This window comes from Lepisosteus oculatus, chromosome 11, assembly GCF_040954835.1.
Source record: "Lepisosteus oculatus isolate fLepOcu1 chromosome 11, fLepOcu1.hap2, whole genome shotgun sequence".
Lineage (NCBI taxonomy): Eukaryota > Metazoa > Chordata > Actinopteri > Semionotiformes > Lepisosteidae > Lepisosteus > Lepisosteus oculatus.
Window position 1 is genome coordinate 36299945 of NC_090706.1, and position 27613 is coordinate 36327557.

The window sequence follows — 27613 nt, forward strand, 5'->3', positions numbered from 1 at the left end:
ATTTTCGCGTGAGCAATCCGGGCAGAAGTAGGGGGAACATACTGCAGAGCGCTCAGATCTGCAGGACACGCTTGTTACGTCACTCGTCCTAAGATAGGCAACAGCTGTGGAGCGGCTCTGCGGTGTCTAGCTGTCCGGATCTGCAGACGCTTGGAGCGGCTGGGACAGAGAACTCGCAGCGACACTTCTGCCTTTAAGAATTCGAGGGCATCAAGTCTTCCGCTGACGTGAGTCCAACGTTCCTTAAAAATAGAATAAACTCTTTGCTGAATTACAGGTTGGATGGTGATTGTTAAAAATACTGTAGGTTGTTAACGTAACGGCGCGTTTAGGAGGAGGGAATAGAAGGCGTTTGATTTGCATCGTTGTAGTTTTCATTACTTCAGGGACATACTGTACGAGTAACCTAAGAGCAACTGCTGTTCTCTTCACACAAGAAAGGTATTGTGTTTGATACCGTCGTTGTACAACAAAATGAATTTCAATAGGGGGACTGTTTTAAGGTCACTTCAGTGCTTCTTGTATGTGTTTTTTTTTTCAATAAAATTAAAAAAGAATTAATTCAGCTTCAGAACTTAAAGAATATCCATCCTTTGCCAATCGGCAGCAGCTGAAATATTATGTTTGGAGTGGCAGTTACCATATTGCTTGTCTGTGGGGCTTTTAAACCCAAAGAAGTTCAGCAAATATTTATCCATGTTCTAACTTATGTTCTCCTGAATGATTATACGAATCAACAGTGTTAAAGGCTATTTAATATATACTTTGTGTTTGTGAGAGGAAAGAGTAAAAGTATTACAGCATCAAAGTGCTCCCTCACAGAACAGTGACGTTGGGTGTGGTCAAGGCCTCATAGGGAGTCTTTGACATTTTGCATATTTTATAAGGACATGAAGGTCCTTTCTTAGGGTACACATTCAGCAGCAAGAAGAGTATTCTAGAAGAACATTTCCACCAATCCCAACCACCACACTCATTACATTAAACATTTAAACATGGAGTTGCCAGATTGAAGTGTATCATGTTTGGTAAATATTTATGTCTGAAAATAAAACAGAATGTGCTTAGAAATGTTAAGATAAACAGGGCTACATTGAAAAAAAAACTAAATATTTATCAAAACATGGCTGTAGAAAATACAGATTTATTGCAGTGATATTGAAAACAAATATTACAGGTCTCAATGCTGAAAAAGCTATAAATATAATCTTTGCATAATACAATTTCAGATTTGTCTTTGTAAATTGAAATAAGGATGGTCAGGATTTAAAGTCTGTGTTGGAATGAAAACATTGAATTGCAGAATAGACACTTTATTTGGCCAAGAAGGGTTTGTAAGATCTGGTGCTCTTCTGTATTCTGGCACAGCTGGATTGTTATAAACCGACTGATCAGCACAAAGGAGCACAGTGCTGCTTTTCAAAATTCATATCTATGCTTAGGCTTAGGCTGTTTCATCCTTTGAGTGTTCTTAGCATTGCGAGTTTAAAGAAATGTAAAGAGATGTATGAAAGAACTTCCTGTATTCTTTAATTTCAGCTAGGCCTTCTGTCAAGGTTACAGCTTCTAGCAACGTGTCAGATTGGAGCATATGGTGCAGCTTATGTACTGTAAAAATCTGACTTTGTGTACACTTTCTTTTCTTTCTATGAAATGCAGTAAAACCGATGCAATAGGAAAATGCTTTTATGTTGGTCAAACCAATCCGTATGTTCTGTTTTATGTATCAGTCGATCATGTTATTAGATTATTTTTACTGTCTGTACTTTTTTCCCCTAACAAAACAATAATTAGAGTGTAATTAGGTGGAAACTATAGCAAACTAGCAGACCTTTGACTATAGTTCTAACTTTGCTGGTGTTTTATTAGAGATACAGAGCTGCACTAAAATGATACCAATAATTTCAAATAATAAGAAAAACAACAATTGAAGACTAACACTATGATTGATGGTTTAAAAATATTTACGGATCATGTTTTGCTTTAGTAAAGATTATTAGAGAACATTTTGTTATTTTAAAAAAGTATAGCTTATATTTGGGAAAAAGTTTGAGCTGTTGTATGTTCACTTTGCTGATATTTAAATGGTTTATTAATGCTAACATAAACGGACTGTATATCACAAAGTGAGCACGATGTATGGGGGATTTTTAGTTTGGTCTTTCTGAATGTATACACCCCTGTACAAGAAAGCAGCCTGGTTTAAGGCCTTGAACAGTTGCCTGCAGTAGGTCTGCCCACAATGCAGTGCTTTCAGTCCTGGCCACTGCAATGGAGCAAAGAGCTGAGCCTGCAGAAACACCCGTCTGCTTCTTCAGGATCTGCTGTAAAGAGCATCTCTTCTGACCGTGGGTCAGAGCCCTTTGCTATAAGGCAGAGGTATCTCCTCCAAACAATTCCAGATTGGAATAACAACAAAATACGCGTTGTGTGGGGTGAGGTGCTATATTATAAAATCCAAGTTAGCTGGATAGAATAACTGAGAATTCCCAAATGATCTGGCTGTTTATTTTACAGAATTTGGATACCGAAGGACTGATAACGATTACTGTGTTTCTTTCAACCTATTTGTTATTGTTCATCTTCAGTTTGGAGTTGACAGGTTGGATTTTGGAGTTTACTTCTGGAGGATGGGAGCCTTTCAAATGCATTCACTCACCGCACGACAGACCAACAATCATGTTTGCAGCGCAGTTTGATGAAATGATACACATTAAAATTTCTTGGTTACATGCAGTACCAGCAGAAGAAAACTAAACTCTCATTTTCTGTGGCACTGATGGTAATATACTGTAATAATGGCACATCAAGATGTAAAACTGAGAACCTGCTCAGTAGAGTTTACAGAGAGCTGTCACAGTATTGTATTGGGCATTTTTCTCTGGATCTCTCTACTCGAATTGTTGAAGTAAAGAAAGCTTTATCAAATAGAAATGGAGGGTTATAGCATATGCTTATGAACTGCATTTATTCTTCATATTTTCTTTCCCCACAGTGACAACTTGTTTTGCTTTATCTGACTTTACTGAATACCCAGACAAAATGGCAGGCAAAGCAAAGGTGAGTTGAAAATGTGGAAGTTGAAAATGTATTTTACAGAAATTGAGAATGTATTTTAAAATAAAAAAAAACATTTATTACAATAACTTTAGTTTCTGTCAGTAAATATTAATGCTCTTAATATTAATGTTACTTTTGTACTTTCTACAGTATGTTTAGATCTATATGTCTACTGTATCAATGCATTGATTAGTCTACTTGTCAATCTGTGCAGGTAATAATATATACAATACCCACAGTGATATATATATATAAACATATGGCTTAAATGAACAAGTAATAGTTTTATTCCATGCTGAAAAAAAGAAGAAAGAAAACAACGTTTTGGCCTTGAAGAAGGCTCCATGGCCGAAACGTTGTTTTCTTTCTTCTTTTTTTCAGCATGGAATAAACCTATTGTTCATTTGCAGCCTATGCATGCTGACACAGCTCCCCACCTGAACTAATATAGCTTAAATTATGAGTAGTGCTTAATAATAACATGGCATCACAGTTGAAACTGAAATCCCGTGTTTAATTGTCATCTACATAATGAAAGGGAGAGGATCTGATAGTTCAGAAATCTGCACTCTACGGTTATCATCTTCTCTCAAGTTTCATATAAACCTTCCTGTGCTTCTACCAGTGCATAGCCCTACACTGAAAAATTCAGTCAGTTCAGGCTGTTGGTTTCTAATGCTGTAGCACTTAATTTATCATCATCGTAGAGCCTAAAATAATGCATTTTGAATGGTTTCTTTACTACTTTAGCCATGTTGGCTATAGTGATAGCTAGATACTGTAGGCCTGGCTATGTCATCACAACAGGTGTATGTCCCAGGCTGGTCATCTGGGTTTGTAATCCCAGTGCAGCTGTTCAGATGACTGAAGGGCCTGTACCAGAGTGCCTTAAACATCAGTTTTCCTTTTTAAATGGAAAAAAATGGTGATCTTTGCAGAAGGGAAGCTACTGTATATCATGGCCATGAGCCAAATTCACTTTGGAGGCTGGAGATTAATTCTTGTGACAGTTTGTGTGGGTGTTGTCAATGACAAAATAATGTTGACAGATAGGGCAGACAGAAAGCCTGTTTCCCTGAGAACACACTACAAAAGATGACAGACTCTGCAGTGAAGGAAGAAAGATCAGCAACAGAGAAGTGGAATATTCAGTTTTGACCTTTTAAAAAAGCATTGAACTTTGATCCTCTGCAGAAGACCTTTTCAAGAAAGTGGTGATCCTGCCCCCTACTCAAAAGCACATGCATGAATTTGATATTCCAGTGCGTAAGGCTGTTGTTCATAACCTGTAACTGTAATTTTTTCTGGAAACAACATTAATATCTGTCTGACTTTGTGTTTAGCAACGTTTTAATACCCTTTTTTCGAATTAATGTTTTGGGTGTAACACTGTGAAACTCTAGTCTTTTCACCCTGAAGTTCTACGAAGAATAGTCTTTGTTCCCTAGCTGCTAGATAAAAGTGGGAATGATTTATAATGTATATATACAGCATTGAGACCCCACATTGATGTGGAACCCGATATAGAGCGTAGATGCAGCTGTATGTAACTGGACACCTAGCATTACTGACACCATTTATTCAACAATGGATCTGCTGAAAAAATGGAGACCCTCTAGAATGACAGGTGTCAGCTGCTTGGAGATGTCTCTGCAGTGGGAGGAAGCCCGAGAATGGAAGATTGGGCACGTGGCAATTAAGATGGGGTTTGGGGCCTTCTGTGTGGTCCATGCAAACACTTGAGCTTATATTTTCCAGCAAGAGATTTGTACGCCTCCAGACAGGACTGGTAGGAATATCTGCAAAACATTCATAGCTGCAGAGTCTTAGACTAATTGGCTGTTGGATTCACCAGGTTAAAGTTAAAGTATTCATTCTCTCAATATTTATGAAGGCAAAATTCTGCACAATGTATAAGCACCAGGTTTCAGTATTTTCTAAAAAGGCTGGTTGTTGAGCATGTTCTGGAAAAGTGGGTGTGGCTGTCGAATCCGAAATAGTACTTTGCCACTGACAGGATCCTTGCAGTTATGAGGCAAATACTGAAGAATTTTCAGTAATAAAAGGCTCCTTCTCCAGAGAGCAGGGGCCATCACCTTTCTCATCGCAGTTAAATTGAAAAACACTCCTCCAATTTGGCTTAAAATTGTATCCTAAATATTTCATTTATTAAAAAAATCAATGGGACTGTCGGGGTTGGGCTTATTTTATCAGGTGGCACAAATCTGCAGAAAATTCTGTGTTGATTAGCTAATAGGATGAGTAGTAACGTAGCATTATGTACCACTGGAAGAAAAAGCTACAGTATAGCACCCATAGACACTTGACACTTATAAAGTATGAATAATGCATACCTGAAAATAAAAGTAAATTCTTTGACTAGTTAAATGCATGTAATGTATCTGCCACAGCCAGACTGAACATATCATTTTTGAGTGTGCAGGTTCTTCACCACTTTTGATTTCAATCTGTTAATCTGGTGTAGCAGGGATTTAGAGAATTTAACCTGCATGTGTTCCTGAAGTTAGACAAACTTTAAACTGTAGGCATCAGAGACCAAATTGAAGTCTTTAGATTACAATCTTGCTAGGATTTCATAATATTTTCTGTTTTAAAACTAAAAGGTCTCAGATTATCTTCCATTGACAATTGCAAATTCTTTGGGATATGTTGGTCATGATGTACTGTCAATATTGTTTAAATGTTTTGATGGAAATATTTCCCCTGTTTCTTCTGCAGGGAGCTAAATACAGAGGCACTATTGTCAACTTTCCTGATTTTGATCCAAGTAGTGATGCTGAAGTACTGTATAAAGCTATGAAAGGAATTGGTAAGATTTTGATGTCACTGATGACAGTGAACAGAGTGTATTGTTCATAACTGTGCTTAGGTAATTGATAGTGCTTAATAATTCATAAAGGGGAGGATCCTGTTAATTAAAGTTTTGTTTTTACAAAATACAATTAGTAATTTTTTAAAACTAAAAATAGTCAAACTGTTTTTGTCGGACATAATGCTTCTTAAAACCTGTATTTAAATGTATATTATAAATGTATTTTAGTTTGAACTTTATTTGTTGAATTACTAGATATAGGGTCTGGGTGCATAAATGTTTATAGTGGGAATTGATAAAAAATAGAAATTGTTCTCCTGTCTTGTTGTGTTTCCTGGCAGGCAGTGACAAAGATACGATTTTAGATCTGATTACTTCCAGAAGTAATGCCCAGAGGCAGGAAATTTGTGCCGCCTACAAATCTCATTACGGAAAGGTACGTTTTTAGAACTTAATGAATGTGACATCATTTGGACTTTTAGACGTCCTTCATCCTGTGCTATTTCTGTTACCAAATCCTTCTTAAACATTATAATATTCCTCAAAATGAATAATTGAAAACGCCTGTATTAGAAAAAAATGATTTGTTTCTTTCACCTGTGCTTCATTAATGTAGAGGTTTCTCAGGAATGCCCTGTTGAAGAGCATCAGCAGTACTAATAGCACAGGTCCTGCACGATTGTGGTCTGGGGGCAGAGAATTTAACACAACTCTTCTGTGATCTTGAGGAGTTTTTGTGCTGTAGATTAAGATTAGCTTTTTCTACACACTTTTTCTTAGGACTTGATTGGTGACCTGAAATATGAACTGACAGGGAAGTTTGAACGTTTGATTGCGGGATTGATGAGACCACCTGCTTATCAAGATGCCAAGGAAATCAAAGACGCCATTGAGGTAAGAGAATACGAATGTGACATGTTTGACTGATTCTAAGAGCGCTGAGGGGTTCATTTTAGCCGATGCATCCCGAATGTAGTAATAATTGTTTACACTTATAACACGCTTTTCTGGACACTTCACTCAAGGTGCTTTACAGGTAATGGGGACTCCCCTCCACCATCACCCGGATGATGCACCAGAACGCTCCCCACACACAAGCTATTAGTGGGGAGAACAGAGTAATGAAGCCGGTTACTCTGATGGGGATTATTAAGAGGCCATGATTCGTAAAGGCCAGGGGGAAATTTGACCAGGACGCAGGGCTATGCCCCTACTCTTTTCAAGAAACACCCTGGGATTTTTCATGACCACAGAAAGTCAGGACCTTGGTTTAATGTCTCATCCAAAGGACAGTGCCTTTTTACAATATACTGTAGTGACCCCGTCACTGTACTGGGGCATCAGGATCCACATAGACCACAGGGTGAGCACCGCCTGCTGACCCCACTAACACCTCTTCCAGCAGCACCTTCGTTTTTCCAAGGAGGTCTCCAGGTACTGACCAGGCTCACACCTGCGTAGCTTCAGTGGGTTGCTAGTTGTGAGCTGCAGGGTGATATGGCAGCTGGCTAAAATAATTCCCCAGAGAAGGGGAGAGACAGCTGACAGATTGGCCAGATGACTCAGACAGGTACAGCAGAGCAGGCAGCATCTAATGATGTCAGCACAATCGGATGTAGCCTGGATATTCTAAACACATTTTAGAAACATTGAGAACTTTTTTGTGTACTATCATAGGGGTTCATCTCAGTTAATTTATCTTTTATTTTGGCGTGTATTTGGCTTATATTTTCACTCTGGTTACCTAAATAATATCCCTAGCTTGGTAGTTATGATCTATAATTTGGTTTGATTAAAAAGGACTTTTGTAAAAAAATAAAAAGGGATTGTGACAAGATTTTGCCAAACAACAGCCCCTTTGTGAAGAAAATAAGAAAGTATATTTTCACTTATAATGGCACATTAGTCATTTCAGAAAAAAAAATAATGTACTTAATAGAGATTGAATTATTCTGTGGTTTAAATTAAGTGCTCTGAATCACGCTACCATGTACTACAATGACAGACTTGCAGGTTTATGAGATGCAGCTCCTGTTTTCAGGTATTTGCTTTGTGATGAAAATCTAGGCTTGTAAAACAGCTGTTATATAAGGCCTCAGGCAAACATCAGTTGGCAAGGGCCATGTATTAAAATTAGGGAGGGAGGGCTCTATTGTCACTGATTCGATTTACAAACAAGTACCAAGTGCGATTAAAAACAACTTTCTAAATGAATAGCCTATTAATAAGTGTGTGTTGTTTAGGCTTTATCAGAAATTCTCTTATCACAACTTTTTTGGAATTTGTTTTCGCAAGAGTCTTTGAGTGTGTGCATATACTGTACCTGCCAACACTAACTTGGAAGTTCCAGTGAGCCGGTAGCTTATTTTGGGGTTATTTTAGGGTTCCTCTGCACCACAGAGGCTCCATGTGTCTTTGCAAGGTCTGCCTTCAACATCCATTCATAAATAATTAACAGGCCAGTTTATTGTCTCATTTTTCAGGGTATTGGGACAAATGAGAAGTGTCTAATTGAAATTCTGGCTTCCAGAACCAACAAGCAGATTCATGACCTGGTTAATGCATACAAAGATGGTAAGAAACCTGAACATGTAAATGTACATTTTCAAAAGGGTTTAGTGCAAGGGAAAATAAACTATGAAAATATTTCTGGCATAGAAAATATTCATTTCAATTAATTACAAAATTTAATTGTAAGATAAATAGTACTGAATTTACTATTTCTAGCTAGCTCTGTAAAACCTGTTCTTATTTACTGTAACGTAGCATTATGTTACAGTAAACATTTATCTCCTTATGAAAACCCTATGTATTTATACTATACTGTATGTCTGTGATGAACAGTTTTCACAGTTAATTAAAAACCCAGTTTTATAATATTCTTCATGTAAGATAACAGAATAAACTGTCACCTTTTTTAATTAATACAATTTAAATTAGAAAATATATTTGAGTTTTCTTTTACAGGTCTCTAGTATTGTACTGTATATGGTTAATTGGTTTATATCTAACCAAATCTGTCAATATGTAGAGAAAAACATTTTTTGTAGTACTTAGCACTTGCTTTCAAAATCTTCTCCAAAACTCACATTTCTAAAAAAGTTTACAAAAGTTTAAGTATAGTAACTGAAGTGTAACAGGATTTGGGTTTTTTTTAATCAACAAAGGAATAAAATAACTGATTCCTTGTCTTTAATCCACAGCATATGGGAGAGATATTGAGGAAGACATTATCGCTGACACATCAGGGCACTTCAAGAAGATGTTGGTAGTTTTACTTCAGGTCTGTTACTTTCAACTTTCAACTCCTAAATTTTAAAGTGTTTCTTATGTGTTTATATGATAATTTGGTTTCCCCCCATGTTACACATTTTCCAAGCTAAGTAGCTTGCCAATTATCCATTAGTAAATGAAATAGAACTTGCAGAGTTCAGAGACATTTATTGCTCTCTGTGATGCGCTACAAGACGCACATTTTATCTTCAGAACAGACTTGCCAACACAGAAAGTTAGTTTTTTAGAAAGTAAAATACACTGAAGCCACAGAAGGATGAGCCTAGTAATTATTGCAATTGCAATATATAGAAATGCTTGTAATGAAGAATGGTTCATATAAATTCTTTATAACTGAATTGTAATAAGTCATAAGTGTAGACCTTTTTCTGGTTATTATTTTCAATTCGATGCTTAGCTATTAGAAAATGAGGTACTAATCTATTGAATACAACCACACTCTTAATTTCCTTCAACAAGTACAAAAGTCATCGTGAGCATCAGCTGGGATTTTCTGTAGAAAATGTTGAAAAGCAAGAGAGAGAGCACCGTTCTTATTAAAACTTGTCCATCGTGATACAAACAACAGTGAGGCACAAAACAGGAGTAATGTTACATGTCCCCTTCTCTTAACACCGTGCGTGCAAGACCGTTGTTACAGTCGCCATTTCAAGATTGTAGAGTTTATATGCTTTTTAGCCTTCGATCCATTAGCATGGTGAATGTTTGGTACATTATGGGAATTAGTCCCTCAGTTTCTTGTCATTCTAAAAAACACTTTGCCATGCTGAGTTGAGTGTTTATTTGCACAGGGAACCCGTGAGGAAGATGATGTTGTGAGTGAGGACCTTGTAGAGCAAGATGCCCAGGTCTGTTTCATTGATCTGTTTTTACAGTGTAAAGTGATAGCAAGTTCACACACAAACACCACTTCTTACTTGTGCACAGTGTTTACATGTATGTGGAGTACAGATATTCATATTCATGCACTGCATAACATTAGGAAGTATGAGATTTTTTTTTACGGTAAAGACCCAGGTAAGAGTTTGAATTTAATCTGCTTTAGCATTGCATCTCCTTGCATCATTTCAAGGTCTGTCTTGGAAACTCGTTAAAAAAAAATAGAAGTTGCAAGAAGCTTAGCGGTTTCAAACCGTGCATATTTATTCTAGATGCTGCAAGTACAGATTAATTTTCTGTAACTGCAGTTTTAGTTAAAAATGTCAAGGGTATCCATGTAGCTTTTACCCACACCTTTGCATGTAACAGCAGTTTGATGTTACAAGAATTCAAAAACATGTACTGTAGCTTTTGTTACTTTTTGCATTCGTTTATCATCCTTTAAATATTATATTTTGGTTGGTTTATTAGAGCAACCTAAGACTGATATTTTATACTCTGACAATAGTCAATTCTAGGATTTTAGTTACAATAAATCCGTCTAGCCCTTGTGGGGAAAAAAAGGAAAGGTTTTGTTTGTGGAATACTTGTATTGGACTTTTACTCCTACATGATAAAACAAGAAATGCTTCTATTACTAATGTAGAACTCACATTATCATCTTCTTTTCTCATTCAAAACTCGGTCTTCCACCACAATGATGAACACCACAGGATCTGTATGAAGCTGGAGAAGCACAGTGGGGTACTGATGAGGCCAAATTCATTACCATTTTGGGCAACCGGAGTGTCACGCACCTTCAGTTGGGTGAGTAAAACTCATGGTGTCACAAACTGGCCTAAAGCATCATTTTTTATAATGCCATGAGACTCCTAGTGTGTCTTGCATCATAAACATGTTCTGCTTTTTGCATTGTGTGACTGAAATTGATACTGTTGCATAAATTACAATACAATTGATATTCAGTTATATTAAATAGCAACTAATTTATCACCTCATATAAAAAGCATCCACTTAACATTTTTTTAAACATTTGTTGCATAATATGCTGTTAGGTTCTTGATGCTTTGTGTCTAGTTCCATCATAATACCAAATGAGTATAATGTGTATATATATAAGTAAACATTATGCTAAGAATTCAAGCTTCCATCTGCTTCTGATTGCTTAAATTAACTATGCATTTAGTTTCATGTTTTAGTTAACTAGAAATTTGCTGAGGATCAGCTACAAAAATTCCATGCATCACATAAGCTTTGCTCCCCTTTCTCTTTGTAAACCCTAGATCTTATGAACAAATGATTCACAGTACAGAACTGTGAAAGACTCGGATGAAAGATTTCTGTTGGATTTGCAGGCTTAATGAGTCATTTCAAACAACTCTTTTTTTAATTTTATAATATTCCAATTTTCCAACATATTTACAGAGATTAGAACTCTGATTTATGTGGTTAAATTGAACAGCTTTGATTCATAATGAAATGAAGAGAGAGAGATTCCTTGACATATGGCTTATTTTGCACATGAAGGATAATGACTTCTCCGTCTGGTTAACATTTGTTTCTCAGTGTTTGATGAATACCAGAAGATTGCAGAGAAGGAAATGGAAGATAGTATTAAAAGTGAATTGTCTGGTGACTTTGAAAGACTGATGCTGGCCGTTGGTAAGAATTCTTTCTCCTTCTTCCTTCTGTTACCCTTATAAGGAACTCCTCACCCCACTGCTGCGTGCTGGTGTATTTTTACACTCGTGTCAATTCTGTAAGGCAAATACTGTAGGCCTTCAAAAATGTGTCCTCTTTGTTTTTATCTGTTTTACAGTTGAGTGCATCAGAAGCCGTCCAATGTATTTTGCAAAAAGGCTCTACAAATCTATGAAGGTAAATAAGAAACAATCAAAATAAAATGGATATTCACAGAATGGAAAGCCACCTGTGTATTCTCCTCTTATTTCAGACTTGTTGCTAGGCCTTTCATTAAAAATCCTAAAAGCTTGTATTGCGCTTATATTGGTTTCTTTTTTACAGGGCCTTGGAACGGCAGATAACACCTTAATCAGAATCATGATTTCCCGCTCCGAAATTGACATGCTTGATATCCGAGAGTGCTTCCGTCTCAAATACGAGAAATCTCTGTACAACATGATCAAGGTTTGGCATTGGTAGTACACATGCGACCACACAAACTGATTTGTAAGAACAGGACCTTTTCGTTCGTGTGCTTCTTTTAGGTGGTGGTGGGGTAATTGAGATCTGGCCACTAGTGGAGAATCTGATTAACTTGCATTACAGCATATTATATCTGAAATGAATATATTTTACCACATTAAAACTTAAGAGCATTATAGCTCCATTCAGAACAGAAAACTCTGTCCTGGTTCTCTGGACTGTACCCCTGTACAGACTGTCCCAAAGTCTTTTTAATATAACAAGCAAGTTAAGAACCAAATAAATGTAGGTCTTCATACTGGTTAAGATTTAAAGGGATGAATATGTCCCCTTTTCTCAGGTCTATGGCTCCTGTTGTTTTAAATAACCTTCATACCCTCTTTAAGCATAAATAATGTGTAAAGGTCATTCTAGGTTTCTACGTTGTAGGTTTGTCACCTAGAGTTTTGGAAATAGCTTATCGATTATCTGTAGAGCTTTTGTCCAGTCTTTTTAACTGATATATATATATATTTTAAAACGAACAATGTAATTCACTTTCTTATTTTTACCAAATCTATTTAAAATCCTTTAATTCACATGAGATTAAGTAGTCTAGGTGATACAATTCTGATAATGTGTATCTGTATGTTTTCCAAAGGATGACACCTCTGGAGAGTACAAAAAGACGTTGCTCAAACTGTGTGGAGGAGATGATGAGTAAGTTGCTCTTAATTCCTTAAATCAAAAATAACAATGAGAGATAGTGGAGGAAGGCTTATAGCCAACAATTGAGTTTGCTCTTTTACACTAATTATTTATTATTATTAATTTATTATTAATTATTAAGTTTTTTATTGCAATGAATTTGGGATCAACTTAGATTAGTTATTGGGTTGCGCAGTTGTACTACGTGCATATCTCCTACTTGTTTCTAATGCCTTCTGCTGATGATTGTCACAACATTTTAAAAGATGTCAAAAGTTTCTTAGGACAGTGGCAAATCAGAAACAAGCCTAGTGCTTTTGATCACTTCTTTATTTTCAGATATCAAAAAAATATAATATATGCAATATGTATGATATATTTAATATATGACCCCTTAAAAAAGTACTCTATGTATGATATTAAAGGGACAGTATAGAGCAGCTCCAAGAGTTATGGACTCAAATTTTGACCAGTGTGAACAGTTTACCTGTATTAATGAGTAAATGTGAGTTCACCTGCAAACAATTCTGCATCTGAGAAATGAATGCACTTGAAAAAGAAATGTTGGACCTGGAAAGCATGAGACACTGGTTTGGGAGTTTACCCACGGACGCAGTCCAGTGCATTCTCTCTGGGTGTGGCTATTCAGCTGACCGGCTATGTTGTTACTTAATGTTTCAGCCTAGCTGGCGAGTTCTTCCCTGAAGCAGCACAGATAGCCTACAAGATGTGGGAACTTAGCGCCATGGCCCGAGTAGAGGTTTGGTCTCCTTAGTCCCAGTAGACATGTGGCTGCTTCTTGGGCTTGCGTCCAGTTTTCCTTAACATCCCCTAATACACTGTGTTCTGCCTGATTTCCCTTAGAGCTTACTGCTAAGCTTATACTGCTTTGTTTTTTTTTATATATATATATTTCATGGTCTTGCCTCACTAAGGAGCCTTTGTGGTGTGTCATGTTAAGATTGGGATCTCATTTTGTTGGCTAATTTGCGTATGAAATATGCAAGCTCATTCCTTTCGACTTGTGTTTCACAAATACTAGATATCACGCAACCGATTAACACCTCCCCAGTTGGTCAGTGCAAGATTTTGTTTAACTTTGTTCTTTGATGCGCCGAGAGAATCTTGAGAAAGCTACATGGAACCTAATGGATGTGTACTTTCTGTATTAGACGGTTTGAAACTGCTTTATCCACTTTTTCACCTGTCTTTTAAAACAAAATGCTTTTTCACCTATATCACACTCATTTCCTACACCAGCTAAGACCTTCACAGCGTAAGCAGATGTGTAAGAGAACAGATGACGCCAATCGCACACTAGCATGTATGAACCTGCTCATATAACCACATTCACACCAAACTCCACCTCGCTAACAAACTAAAAAATGGTTTGGCAGCTACTGTTACTGGTGTAAACTATTTTCTCGTGTCATTGTTTGTTTGCCTAGTTGTGGGCGCTGAAGCAAATCCGAAGTATCAGTTAGTCAATTAGTAAAGTGTCTTAAAATCCCAATTTAATGTTTTCAAAACACAGAGGTGTTAGGAAATGGCTCGTGCATTCTATATTGCTCATTATTGAATGCTGCCCTAATTCCTTTTCTCAGTCACTGCTTTTTATCCCTTGGCTTCACACTTTGAGTTGGCACATGATGTGCTGCTCTTAAGAGTTTTGGTTGTGTGTTTTGGGTTTAAGCCTTCTGCTTATGTTCTGTCTACAGCTGAAGGGAACAGTTCATCCTGCAGCCAATTTTGACCCTGGCAGTGACGCACGTGCTCTCCGGAAAGCAATGAAGGGTTTTGGTATGCTCTCTGCCATTTGTCTTTATTAATAGTTACCTTAGATTCATTAATAGGTATCATATATTTGTTTTTCTGTGCTGAGATTCAGATTAAATCAAAGATAACCCTGAAAGATGAAGACAAAGCGCTCTCCCTGGATTTTGGCAGGATGAACTGTGAAATATGAAACACAACTGGAAATAAAAACCAACTGCTTTTAAGACTGAGAGGAGATGGCACTGTGGATACAAGCTGCTAGAGCACATGTGCAAAATGAAATCCTCTCATTTACTGTTTATCCTTCTTTCTTGTCTTGTTAAAAGCTTGCAATTTCCATTGAAGTCTAACGACTGTTGTGGTATTTCTTCCTGGTTTCCCTCAGGCACCGATGAAGATACAATAATAGACATTGTTACTAAAAGGAGCAATGCACAAAGGCAAGAGATTCGGAAGAGCTACAAATCCCAGTTTGGCAGGGTAAGAAGCTTTTTCTAAACAATTGTCAAAAATCAATTAACAATACAAATTATAGGTCACAAATTATTTTGAAGATCATTTTTATCATATCGATGATGGTGATGATAGTGGATTCTTATTTGTTTAGGATGTCATGGCAGACCTCAAGTCGGAACTCTCTGGCAATCTGTCCAGACTGATCCTTGGTCTGATGATGACTCCAGACCAGTTTGATGCCAAAATGATGAGAAAAGCTATAGAGGTGAGAAAAAGCCAATGATTATTTTGTGCATATGGTACAGTTTATCATTCTCCAAAATACAGAAACTGTTGAGAGTCATGCACAGGCTCATTAAGAGTTACACATGCAGCTCTGCCTGGAACTCCATGATACTTTTATCACAAGCTCTACAATACGCTTTACAGTTATAACAAAACTACTCCTCCTCCTCAAAATAAATGTCTGGAATATTTCATGTAATTAAACAGGCATACTACATTATATTAATTGTAATGAAGTAACATTTGTCATTGCAATTTTCATGTATTTGGGAATGATAAATGTGTTTTAAATTTTCTGTGAAGTGTGCTGCTTTTTAGCTGTACTTTTGTGTTATGCATTTTGTGTAAATCTGACCGATAGATTTTGCATCGTTTTTATTGCAATTCATAGTCTCCTCTGTTTGACAGTGTTTCTCAGATTCCCAGTGTTTTGCTGAGCACTGAGCTTTGCTCAGAGTGCCGTTTTGCTGTTCTGTGCTAAACGTAAGCATTCCCTTCTATTTAAGGGAGTTGGTACTGATGAAAGTGCTTTGGTTGAAATTCTGGCAACAAGAACTAACCAGGAAATCCTGGCGATGAATGAAGCCTACAAAAATGGTAAGAGACAATGCCTTGGAAAAACTGCTACTACAAACACAAGCAGTTCATTACCTGCATAAAGGGGTCATAAAATCCTAAAAAAAGACCAATCATTTCATCATTTTTTTTTGTGTTGCGATACAAACCTGCAACCCTCTTTTCTTCAAAAGGTTTAGTGGCTGAATATTATGGCTTTGAATAAACCTCTTTGATTGCTATCAAATTAATTTAATTAGGGCTGGTGCTTACTGTTGGTCTTTTTTTAATAACTCGGACGTCCAGCAGAGGGAGCAACAACTAAAGGGTACAAGCACGGTCAGTCTAACTCCTCACTTGTGTGCGTTTTCAATTCCACCCTTCTGCCATGATGTCTTGCAGCTTATCACAAGAGCCTTGAGGATGACATCAGCTCGGACACTTCAGGGCACTTCTGTAGGGTTCTCATCTCCCTGGTGCAGGTACAGTGTGTTCAGAGCCCGCAAAACAAAGATGCTGTCTGAAATCGCACTAGTGTGATGTACATCCTCTCCAGGAATAAGTGCTACTTTTACTTGGTTTCTCCTTTCACCATAATGAGAAAACGAAATGAAATGATTCAGTTCGGTAGTACTGTATGTTGGCTTTCTGTACTGCCGATGCTCTTTTGATCTTCTGAACAATTGTGTTTGGCAGGGGGCTCGTGAAGAGGGAGAGGCAGATCAGCAGAAAGCCCAGGAGGATGCCAAAGTAAGTAATGTAAGGCTGACAGTTTGCCGATGGATTATAGCACAGGTTGAAAGTAGACGTATTAAAATATCAGTAGGGCGCTTCTCCATACTTTCATGTCCAATGTGATCTACATCCATAGAAGGGTATTTTTGCTGTACTGTATCTAACAACCTTGGGTAACTAAAACTCCTGAAGGTTTTTTGGGGGATCTGATTATAATGAATTAATTGAGCAAGCTCTTAACATTTAATTATATAATTGAGATGAGAAAGTACTGTGCAGTTTATTTTCATCAGTTTTTGTTACATGAATGTCACTATCCATTTGTATTTTCCCATTTCAGATGCTTTTAGTTTGCCATACACAGATTCTATTTTTATTTCTCTTATTTTGGGGGAAAATACTGAAGTTTCCAGTTTACCATGTGAGCCACACACGTTATGAAACAACGCCTCCACAAAACACACCTCCATGCAGACTTTTGCATTTGGTTACCTTCTTTGACTGCAAATGCCTAGAATAAAATATTGTAGATTAAACATATTAAGACATTTCAGTTCAAGGCACTTGTATTATGTATGAAGTTGTGCATAATGATATATTTAAAATGGTAATAAAAATACCAAACATTTCAGTTCGCTAGCTCTCGTGTGTAATATACTGTAAATATTTTTAAATTAATTTCCTTATCCTACGTAGTCATTGAAAGTAAACCATTATGCAGTACCTCTTATGAGTGAACTCATACCTCTCACCACCATCACACCAAAGATGTTAGTTTTTAGTTTTAGATTGTTTATATTGTAGCTGTTCCTTTTGACAACACCATCAATATTTTTCCTCTTATCTTCACTGTGCTGTCAGATTATATATGAATCACTGGTAAGTGTGTTTTTTTCCGGACATGAGGTACATGAATGAACATGATGATCAGATCTGATGCTGACCGTAGGACCTTAAAAATGCTAAAAACCATTAAAGAAATCCAGATTTTAAGGTTCCACAGGCCAAGGACCATTTCCTGTTTTACTTACTGGTTAGAAATTGAATCTGAAAGGATTCCGAATTAAATCCTTGTGTAGGACAGCAGGAGTCCTCTGCTCTTCTGGTGAACAGCATTGATTTGTTCATTTGTGTAAGTCTGTCCTTGATGTTCATGGGAAAACAAAAAAAAAATCATGAATGAATGAACGTTTTCTTAAATAAAGTTACAATACTTCCTGGTATTTCTCTGGTGTCATTTTGTTTGTATAGACTACTGATTGTTCTAGTTTTCAAGGATGAAAGATTTTTTTTAATATGGCAACAGAGTTCTTTCTCAGTCTCTATCTATCTTTACCACCTTTATCTGACCAAGGTTAAAACTGATTCTTTTTCCTTAGGAACTCGGTGATGCTTGTGTTGATGACTCCAGCTCCACGGAGAGCAGGTTTATGAGTATTTTATGTACCAGGAGTTACCCTCATCTCCGCAGAGGTACGCCAGTCATTCATTCTCAACACTGCTTAGAGGGTGGCTGTCTTCTCCTCTCCATCATTAGAAACTAAGGCCTGATGAAGATTCTCTGAGTGTTCTGGTGTTGGGGAGGGAGGGGGTGGTTTCTGGAAGAGGAGAATAAAATAAGAAATACAAATGAGAGGATATTCAGTCTATTTCAGCCGTTGGGTATTTAGAAATTAATTAATCCAGGGATCTCGTCCGGGCGTTTCTTGAAAGAAGCCAGGTTATCAGCTTAAGCGACATAGCCTGAGGAAATCCACTGATGCAAGCATTTGGAGTACTTGTATCTGGTCCAGAATTGTACACAATATTCTAAATGAGGCTTTGCTGGTGTGGTTACATAGATATAATTTAGGATATACAGTATAACTATATATCCTAGCATTTTGGTTGCCTTTTTACATTGTCTAGAAGATTTAAATGTGCTGACAACATGCCTGTTTCCATAAGTAGCCTCTTCTAGCTCAGTACAGTATTTCCTGTTTTGTGCTGATACTTTATAACCAAACAATAACTATTACTTCTTACCTTGATCCACTCACCATGTCATTTAAGCATTAACTCCAAGTCTTCCGCTACAATAAGTCCTATCTTTTCCAAAACAGCTCTTTCTGCTCCCAGCAACTCCTCCTATCCCTGCAATTAACACAGCACATAGACACACCTGTAAACTCAATGCCCCTCCCACGTGTGCGGGTCTGACCAATCACAGAATTGCTCAGTAGCCTTTGAACCTGAAATAAGAGGTCTGTAACATTGACATCACAAGAATGAGTATTGTAAAGTAACATTGGATGGGGATGTGTTTGTGTAAGAACAAAGGATGTTTTTGGTTTTGCTATTATGTGCCATCTTCCTTTGATCTTCTTATGTCATCTGTGTATCTAAGTCTCTGACAATCTGTTGTTGCTTCGTATTCTATCGTGCATGTGCTTTGTCCAAAAAAAAGATCTCAAAAACAGTTTTCCAAGAGATTTCATTGTGTTTGTGTAGGCAAGAGCGACAGAAAGCTGAGAAGGCAAGTTCTTTTTCGTGGCTGTTACACAAATTAAAATTAACTGTATCTTCTTGTACGTCTTTGTTTGTTTTCAGTGTTCCAGGATTTTGTGAAGTGCACAAACAAGGATATTGAACAAGTTATTAAGAAGGAGATGTCGGGAGATCTCAAGAATGCCTTTATTGCTATTGGTAGGTTTTGCCAAGTAATAGCCAGGGGTTGCCAGTCCTGGGAGGGTACAGATAAGCAGGTTCAGTGGTGAAATGAATGAAGAGGCTTCTATCCATGCAGTACTCCTACTTTAGTCTGAAGCTGATGACTTCAGTGGCGGCAAGCACAACTGTCTCTGATGACGTGTGTTCTTGACATTGAAAGGTGGTTGTTGGTGATCCAAATACAAGGAGTAGTCTGGGCTTGTTTCATTATTATTCTAAAAAAGAGAGAAAGTTTCAGAAAGAGTTTCCAGAGTGCTCCTTAAACCTCTTAAGTCAAAACTTTGATATGTGATTTTCTTCTCCCAGTCCGAAGTGTTAAGAACAAGCCTTCCTTCTTTGCTGAGGGTCTATACAAAGCTATGAAGGTACTGTGTATGGCATTTTACTTTCGATATCTTTTTTTGCACATTAGCACAGTTAAATCTGGTCTTTAAAATGTAATGTTAACTAATTATAGGTATGTCTTGTAAGCAGATGGATTTTGTTATACAGTGGGAGGATAGCCACATTTAAAATAAAACAAGAACATAAAAACAGAGTAAGAAATACTCCTGGATGGGAAGTACATTTAGATTTATCATTTAGTTTTTCAAAAAGTCCCTTTGCTTTAGTATGTGTGGTGACATGGCATGAACATTTGATTCAATGAGTCATTTAATTCAGAGAATTCATAGAAAGGCTTCTGTCAAGGAAATTTAATTGAACAGCTGAGGATACTGTGATATGAAATAAAGATTGAAGGTTAAGAAGTAGTATTTTTCAGCCTAGAAGTAGTAATTCCCTATAGAGAGGAGTTGGTCATATTTATTACCAGTGTATCTTTCTCAGGATCTAACCTTTTACATTTAAACACCCAACAGTTTTGTAATGGAACGTTCTTTATTGTACGCTTATTGCTATATAATGTATATTGCAGTTTATAGAAACAGAAGTATTTTTGCATACAGGCATGGGCGTTGTTTTTATTTTGATAACCCCTGTCATATTCTATCCTCTCAGGGATTAGGGACTGACGATCGTGCTCTGATCAGGATCATGGTATCCCGCAGTGAAATCGACCTATTCAATATACGCAAGGAATTCAAAGACCTTCACGATGCTTCTCTCCACGAGTTCATCCAGGTCGAGGCTCTCTGTGTTAGTTGTTGGGTTTTTTTTTGGTTGTTGTTTTTCACCAAGCATATCTCAGCCCAGAAGCAGTTCGTGTCTGTGCCATTTTTTCAAAGTACTAACCTGTGGATGTTCTGCCTGTCCGTTTTACGAAATTGTGCAGTGTGCCGTTTTGGGTGACAAAAAAATACACGGTGAGCTAAACTGGGCTACATTGCAACCTTGGTTTTTGAGGTGGACTAGTTTAGCTCAGCTGTCCAGGAATTCCCCCTGTACCTACTTCCTCTCTTATAGAGAGTGTGATTGGCTGCTTCTGTGACAGGAAAGCTTTGTAACAAGGGCGATAGGTTTCCTGTCTTAGAACTGCATTTGAAGATCACAAAGAGGAAAATTGTGAGCTTTCTATTTAAATTTGTAAAAAAAAAACATTTTGCAAACATTACTAAAGCTAGGAAATAGCATGGTCAGTTATTGATGCAATGAAAATCAGTGTTGCTTTGTTTTATTGTTTACTTATACAATTTAGATGTGGGCTGATTTTAAAATTTTCTTATCTGTTATGAGTTATTTACTAGCTTCTAACAGTTCTCATAACATATAGAGCTCAAATAACTCTGAAAGGTGGATTCTGAGATTGGTGATCTATTGCATTTTACTACAAGTACGTCCACAAAAAAAATACTTTTCTTTTAACATATATTATTTCAAAAAGGTTGGTGCTACTGAAAAGCATTTTAGCTTTTTTTAGCAACATAAGGAATATTAGCTATACAGCCAACCAAACATTTAGCCTTGAAAATCAGGCCACTTGTTTCAAATGCAGAATGAACATTGTGTGCTTCTTTTATCCACACGCAAACTAATGACTGAACTCATTAGAAGTAGAAGGATTTTGCTCCCTGTCCTAAAAACGTTTACCTTTGTTTTTCTTACCAGGGTGACACATCAGGAGATTATCGTAAAGGCCTGCTAGCTATTTGTGGAGGAGAAGATTGATTTCCTGAAAGCCATCCCCTGCCTTTACCACTCAGGAGTTCTCCCAAGTATGACATTGCTTACCTGTTGCTTTAGAACAGAAGCAAGCTCAAGATACAGTGACAAGCTCCTGATCGACTCCTACAGTATCTTCACTTTACCCTGTGCTATGCCAAAAAATGTAACCACCAGCCTTACAACTGAAACCCCCTGCTGCTTCCATGTGGTCGATGTTCTGCAACTTCCATCTTAAGAAGATTTTAAGGAGGATGACAGATTTTATTATTTTTTACACTGTCCTGTAGTTTGTGGCATTACCTTTGAATGTTAGGGTAGCAATGCTTGACTTGGTTTGTGGTAAGGAAGCAAAACAATGATAGAAAAGATTTGCTTGAGCTGTTATAGATCAGGACTCTCTACACTGGTAAGTTGTGCAACCTAGTGATAAAATTGGATATAATATTGATTATATTATTGGATAAATTGGATAGAACATGTTAAAAAAATAAATAAATCACTGAAGTGTGCATTTGTAGCTGTTTTGCTTTTTGAGTTTTTTCTAAAGAAATAGCAAATGTTGTGGGGGCAGTTTTCTAAATTGTAATCAGAGTTAAGCAACTGGGAGAGAATTACGATGGTAAGTCTTAAATGTAGCATAACCCACTGAATTTATATTTATATTTTTTGGGTAAATATTACGAGATTGTTCAACCAAATACTTATGGTTTCAGTTTTGAAGAGAGGTTTTAATAGTTATACTTATTACACTGCCCATCCTTCTTTGTTCATTTAGAATTCTAGATGCCAATAGAGCACTCTTTCAAATCTGCAAAGCATGTATTTACAATAAAAAAAAATTTAAACATTTGGAGGGACAAGGAATAGAGAACTGCAAAATGTTCTATAATTGCAGATTCATTAAACCGTGTGGTAATGATAATAACTGATAAAATCATCTGTTTTTCCAAGCCTTTTTGTTCAAACATGAACAAGGAGCTGCTAATGAACAACATATCACAGCAAGTTCTTAGAATGTGCTTGGAATTTCAAAGTTGCTTATAAGAGTGAGTAGGGCATTCATTTGGGCGTGCAGTGGCTGAGGCAATATCAAAGCACAGGTGTAATTATGACTTCCAAACAGTTTAAATATAGTGGTTCCATTACAACCTTGTCAAAGACATATTATGCAGGTTATAAGCAAGCAGCCTGTCTGTATGGTGATAAACTGGGGTTATTTCTGTAACAGATCAAGCCTAATTACATTGTAGTAACATTTATGGCCAGGTTGGAAATACCCTTCACTGCACAATGTGGTGCATACCTCCATAGAAGGGTTTAGTTTCAACAGATTTAAGAAACCAAAAATATGTGTTATGGTGAAGCTACACTTCAGGACTGCTTACTATTCAGTAGGTTGCCATGAAGGGTGAGAGCCCTGACCATGGCATTTAAAGACGATTTCTTAGTGACTTTTATCACATTCTTGTTCCATCGAGTCCTGCCCAAGTCCTGTTAGACCTTCCATCAGTTTAACCTCTATTAAATCTCAGACTTAGTACCTTGCCTCCAAACAGAATATTTATAAACATAGAAATGTCAAGATGTTTTGGTACTGAAGTCAAGCGGCATTTTTTCTTCTTATCTTCATAACACACATAAGAGTTGATATAGTTTTTGTCTCGGGTTTCCAAATGCAGGGAAGATGAGACGTAAACATAAGACATGCTTATTTACATGATGATTATTGTTGCTCAGCCTTTCTGAATCTCCTCTTCTCTCCCGTATTCTTAACTTTGCATGGCTAGTAATAATGTGTGGCAATTTCCTGCTTACCTCTGCCAGGCAGTAAGGTGCTAGGGCAAATTGCCCATGGAGTAAAATCGTGAAAGAGGAAGCTGTACACTCCAGTTGATCAGCTGCATTCACCTCAGATATTTTCAAAGAGGAAGTTAGTGAACCAACTGGAGTGCACTGAAACCAAAATCTCTTTGATATTGGACAAGCACAAACCACAAAATTACCTGGGAGACTTCTCACAGAGCAGTGAAACTAGGAATGTGTCAAAAATTAGTTTGAAAGGGATAACTTTTTGCTAATTTAAAAACAGTATTATTAACATGAACAGGTCCCTAAATCAAAAGTAAAAGCATCCCTACATTTGGAATGAAAAGAGCACACATTTGGATTGGTATGCATCTACTATATGTTTGAGTAACTGGTTTGTGAATTAAATGTTTTTGTGAAGCACTAGGACATAAAAATCTGTTCCTTTTTATTAATAATCCAACAAATCAAATTTTTCAGTGTTTGGGAGTTTTTCCTCTTTTTCACGTTTTTTTTAAATAAACTGATCTTTTGAAAATTAATGTTATATTTCCTCTTCTGTATTTACTATGTGGTACTTCTGCTTTTGTATGTGGTATGTAAGAAGAATGCAGGATTCCACACTACATTTTCCAAAAGAATGCACTTCTTTTCATCGCTAGTCATATTAATGTTAACCAATTTAACATTTGGTTAACATTTGGGGATTAAAAATAAGTAGTATTTCTTCCAAAAAGTGGAATAATTGGTTAATACTGAGAAACAATTGGCATAGTTCTAAAAAATGTGTTCATTTGTATCAGCCATTTATTTCACCATAAAGACATGACCGTCTTGCTATAATTCTCTTTATATTAAGTTGTAGTACTCGCATTAAAGGTACAGAATTTGAGGGGTAGCGATGAACTTTTATTGAATGTTTAATGCATTTTAATTTTAAAACATTATTGCTTCAATTATTACCTTTAGTAATGGTACTTTCTCCAGATATTTTGGGCCAGATTAACTCATTTACTGTACCCATCACTACTTTTATAAAGTATAGGGGCTATACCAAGACATCATATGATTTAGTATAGTTTGCTATACCTCAGCAACAAGACATATGTACATGTAGAAACCTTACTGATTGCTGTTGGCTTCTTTCCCAGGCCTGGTTTCAAACCATGATGGCCACATTCTTTTGGCAGCATGAGTTCACTAGTTGGTTTGTGGAATGTTGAAAAACATGCCATCCTATTGAGAAAGCACCCTGTAGTCATAGAGCATAACTAGGTGATTATGTGTTCATGTGGTTGTGAACCACTGTTGTGCAGTTTTTTTGTTTTGTGCAGAGCATGTTCTGTTTCTGGGAAACAAAAACAAAATGTTGAAAGCTCATTTTCGTTTGTTTGTTTGTTTGTTTGTTTAAAGAGGAGTAATTGTCTTCATAAAAACAAAGATCCTTAGTCGGGTACTGTAAAATGAATGAATGAATCCGAACAGCCTGCCTAATTAACTAATTGTAATTGTTTATCAATGCTTTCCCATTTCACTGATGAGAAAAAAATGCTAAACCCACCATCTACTGTCTAAATATTCAGCATCTCTTATTGAAATGGGACAAATAACTAAAAACTTTCACAAAATTAAGTGACTTGCATTGATGAGACCAAAGGATGAACACGAGTCTCTAAATAGGATTTTAATTAATAAAAGACAAAAGAGCTTTTTTAAGCACAGACTGTTTTAAGGATAATTGTTTTTTGCAACTGTAAATAAAATACCACCAGTAACTAGCTTGGTCTGCCCTAGGCCCAATCAATCATGAGTGAGTCGTGTTAAATAATTCACACCTATTGACATGTACACCTGGCATAAAAAAGAAAGCACATGAAGTATAAATCTTGGGGAAATTCCCATCATAAATCATCTGTCTTTCAAGCGCCAGGACTGGACCTCAAAATAAATAATGCCCTGCACTGAAACATGAAACACTCTCTTTGGCATGGGGACATTTGATGGCTTTTTTTTCATTTGCCTTATCAAAGATTTTAGTTTAGTAATAGGATACAATACATATCCTTTCTTCATCAAAGAAGATCCAAAAATGCATAAGCTATTTCTGAAACTAGAATACATTATAAACCCCAAAGTGCTCAATTGTTACTATTAATTGATGGAGTAATTCTACACAGTGCATCACTGTCACTTTTTTATGAATCAGTAAAGAGTTTTTAAGTACTGACTCGACATAATCGCAAGTAAATTAAGGGGAAAAAAAACAAACTGCTTTCTTTCTGAGGTTGCTACAACCTTTTTCCAAAGAATTAGTCTGCTGAAAAAGAGCTTCACATGGTAGAGGCACAATAATGATTATGCAAAACCTTGTTCTTTCAAAGCCAGATGGATTGTTACTGCAAGCCAGAACTGTCATGCAGTGCCTGATTTCATGTGTGTTACCATAGCTTTGCAACCTGAACTTCATGCAGTGGACGCTGCAAATATGGAACAATAAACTGTTTCCCTTTCACTTGTCATAAGAGTTGCCCTTTATTGTCTGGTGTGAGCATTTTACAAGTGTCTGTAACTGTTTTCATGCTGTTGTCACATCGGTTGTTGTGTTCATTTGCTGGAGGTAAATAAACCACAAATCTATGTTCAAAAATAAGGTGAGAGCATGGCTGATAATACAAGGGTGAGGCTGTTTGGTTTTCTTCTGCAGGTACCAAGCATGATACTGTAGATAAGTCTATTTGCTATACGTCTATTTGCTATGTTTCAGAAGCTAAATATAAACTCTACTGCTACAGCTGAAAGACATACAGTATTTGCAAAATAGGGTTTTTCTAAAAGTGATAGAAACGTGACTTTGACTGGTATTTGCTATAGTGATGTTATGCTTTTATTATTTTTCTATTATTTGTACCAGCTGGTAAGTTCTGAGCTAAATTCTGTCATAAAAAACATTGTACAATTTGCATCATACAAGATTTGGAAGTAACCCTGCAATCTATAATAGAGTGCTGCTACCTCTTATCAGGACAGGCCTGGGTTAAAAACCTGAGGTTAGGAAATCCCCACATGCATTTGCACACTTTAATCCTAGTGGCCTTCTTCAATAACTGCATCTTCCTGTTTAGAGGAAGAATGTTATACAGTACAGTATATGTATACAGTTTTCAAACATTCTTTACACAAAATGACGCAGTGTTTTCAATTGCAATATATTATGCTGTTTTTAGGAGCTTTAAATAATACATGCAGTTACCCAAAACTGATGTTTGTAATCCACAATTATTGTTTGGACTTAACCTATTGCCAAACGTACAGTATCTTCACTGGATTTATGGCTTAAGTACATACTGTAAATACACCAGTAGCTATATAGAAAGTGGGTCTTACATTATACACAACAAGAAATGTATTCAGTTGACTGTTGTAAAATATAAAAACCAAATGCAATATAAATTAAATATAAAAGCATTTTTTTTCCACTGATAAAGATTTTGGTGTCTCCAAAAAACCCCCCGATGCTATCCCAACCTACATCCTACTTCTTTCCTTTTACATAGCCTAACTCATTTCTAATTCATAGCCATTCATTTCTTAATTTTCCATTACTGCCCCTCTTTCTTACTCCACAACCGAAGGTTCAAGCCAAGAGGAATGTTAAAACTATTCCATAACATTTTTTGGGGTCTGGCAATCCAGTACGTTTTAAAAGGCATTATGAAGACAGAGAGTAGTTTTATAAGAAAACCAGACAGGATATGTTTCTGCCCAAACAACAATGCTTTTCCAGGTCAGGTTAACTTCTTGTGCTTTATACTTTAGGACTGACCATAACAGGTTAGCATGGGGAATTCCAGTTTTAATCTGTCAAACAATTTCTTTCTTTCAAGGCTACGGAGAGGTTGTTTTGTGAAGAAAAGAACTTCAGACTTTTTTTCCCCTGCTGCCTCGACCTCATTTTCATTTTTCTTTTACTGCTCCTGTCAAACAAACATATGATTTCCTAACATACCTCCATATTTCTATTCAATATTTATTATTTTGTAAAAGATCTTACCGGATGTTTAAAAGAAGCACATCCCATGCAATTCCACTTCATATTGAAAATGTATTCATGTATGGCACAATCTGTTTTCAACATCATGCAAATAATTTACCAGCCATTAAACAGACATATGTCCCATGTAAATTCCATATAATAGTTTTTGGTAAATGCAATAAGAAAGACTTTTTTCGAAATTGTTGGACTAAAACCAGCTCCCCTTCTTTTAACAC

The 27613-nt window shown here is 36.6% G+C and overlaps 1 protein-coding gene and 1 long non-coding RNA gene across 6 annotated transcripts; one reads left to right on the plus strand and one right to left on the minus strand.

The window, feature by feature from the left end:
• anxa6 (annexin A6) lies at positions 1 to 22055 on the plus strand. 4 transcript variants are annotated; one of them, XM_069196161.1, is made up of 26 exons: positions 1 to 227; positions 2996 to 3060; positions 5800 to 5890; positions 6235 to 6329; positions 6674 to 6787; positions 8377 to 8467; positions 9097 to 9176; positions 9979 to 10035; positions 10780 to 10873; positions 11633 to 11728; positions 11886 to 11944; positions 12092 to 12214; positions 12873 to 12931; positions 13601 to 13679; positions 14638 to 14719; positions 15081 to 15175; positions 15303 to 15416; positions 15943 to 16033; positions 16394 to 16473; positions 16688 to 16741; positions 17588 to 17605; positions 18106 to 18199; positions 19316 to 19411; positions 19742 to 19800; positions 20435 to 20572; positions 21482 to 22055. In XM_069196161.1, exons 2-26 carry the CDS (start codon positions 3043 to 3045, stop codon positions 21539 to 21541), a joined length of 2037 nt encoding a protein of 678 aa, XP_069052262.1. In that variant the 5' UTR covers positions 1 to 227; positions 2996 to 3042; the 3' UTR covers positions 21542 to 22055. The 4 variants fall into 4 exon arrangements, with proteins under 4 accessions (XP_069052262.1, XP_069052263.1, XP_069052264.1 ...); XM_069196162.1 differs by having other exon boundaries at positions 20435 to 20557; XM_069196163.1 differs by lacking the exon at positions 17588 to 17605 and having other exon boundaries at positions 2 to 227.
• On the minus strand, positions 18179 to 27606 carry LOC138241900 (uncharacterized). 2 transcript variants are annotated; one of them, XR_011191193.1, is made up of 3 exons: positions 27396 to 27606; positions 18766 to 18859; positions 18179 to 18324 (listed from the first exon to the last, which is right to left on the minus strand). It is a non-coding gene; the product is annotated as an uncharacterized lncRNA (long non-coding RNA). The 2 variants fall into 2 exon arrangements; XR_011191192.1 differs by having other exon boundaries at positions 18752 to 18859.
• Between the last annotated feature and the right edge of the window lie 7 nt (positions 27607 to 27613).

Excerpts from the sequence above, each read along its gene's own strand:
- anxa6 (XM_069196161.1), top strand. Across the intron at positions 10,874-11,632 it reads TGTCACGCACCTTCAGTTGG|TGTTTGATGAATACCAGAAG; the intron begins GTGAGTAAAACT and ends TTTGTTTCTCAG. Across the intron at positions 15,176-15,302 it reads ACAAATCCCAGTTTGGCAGG|GATGTCATGGCAGACCTCAA; the intron begins GTAAGAAGCTTT and ends TTATTTGTTTAG.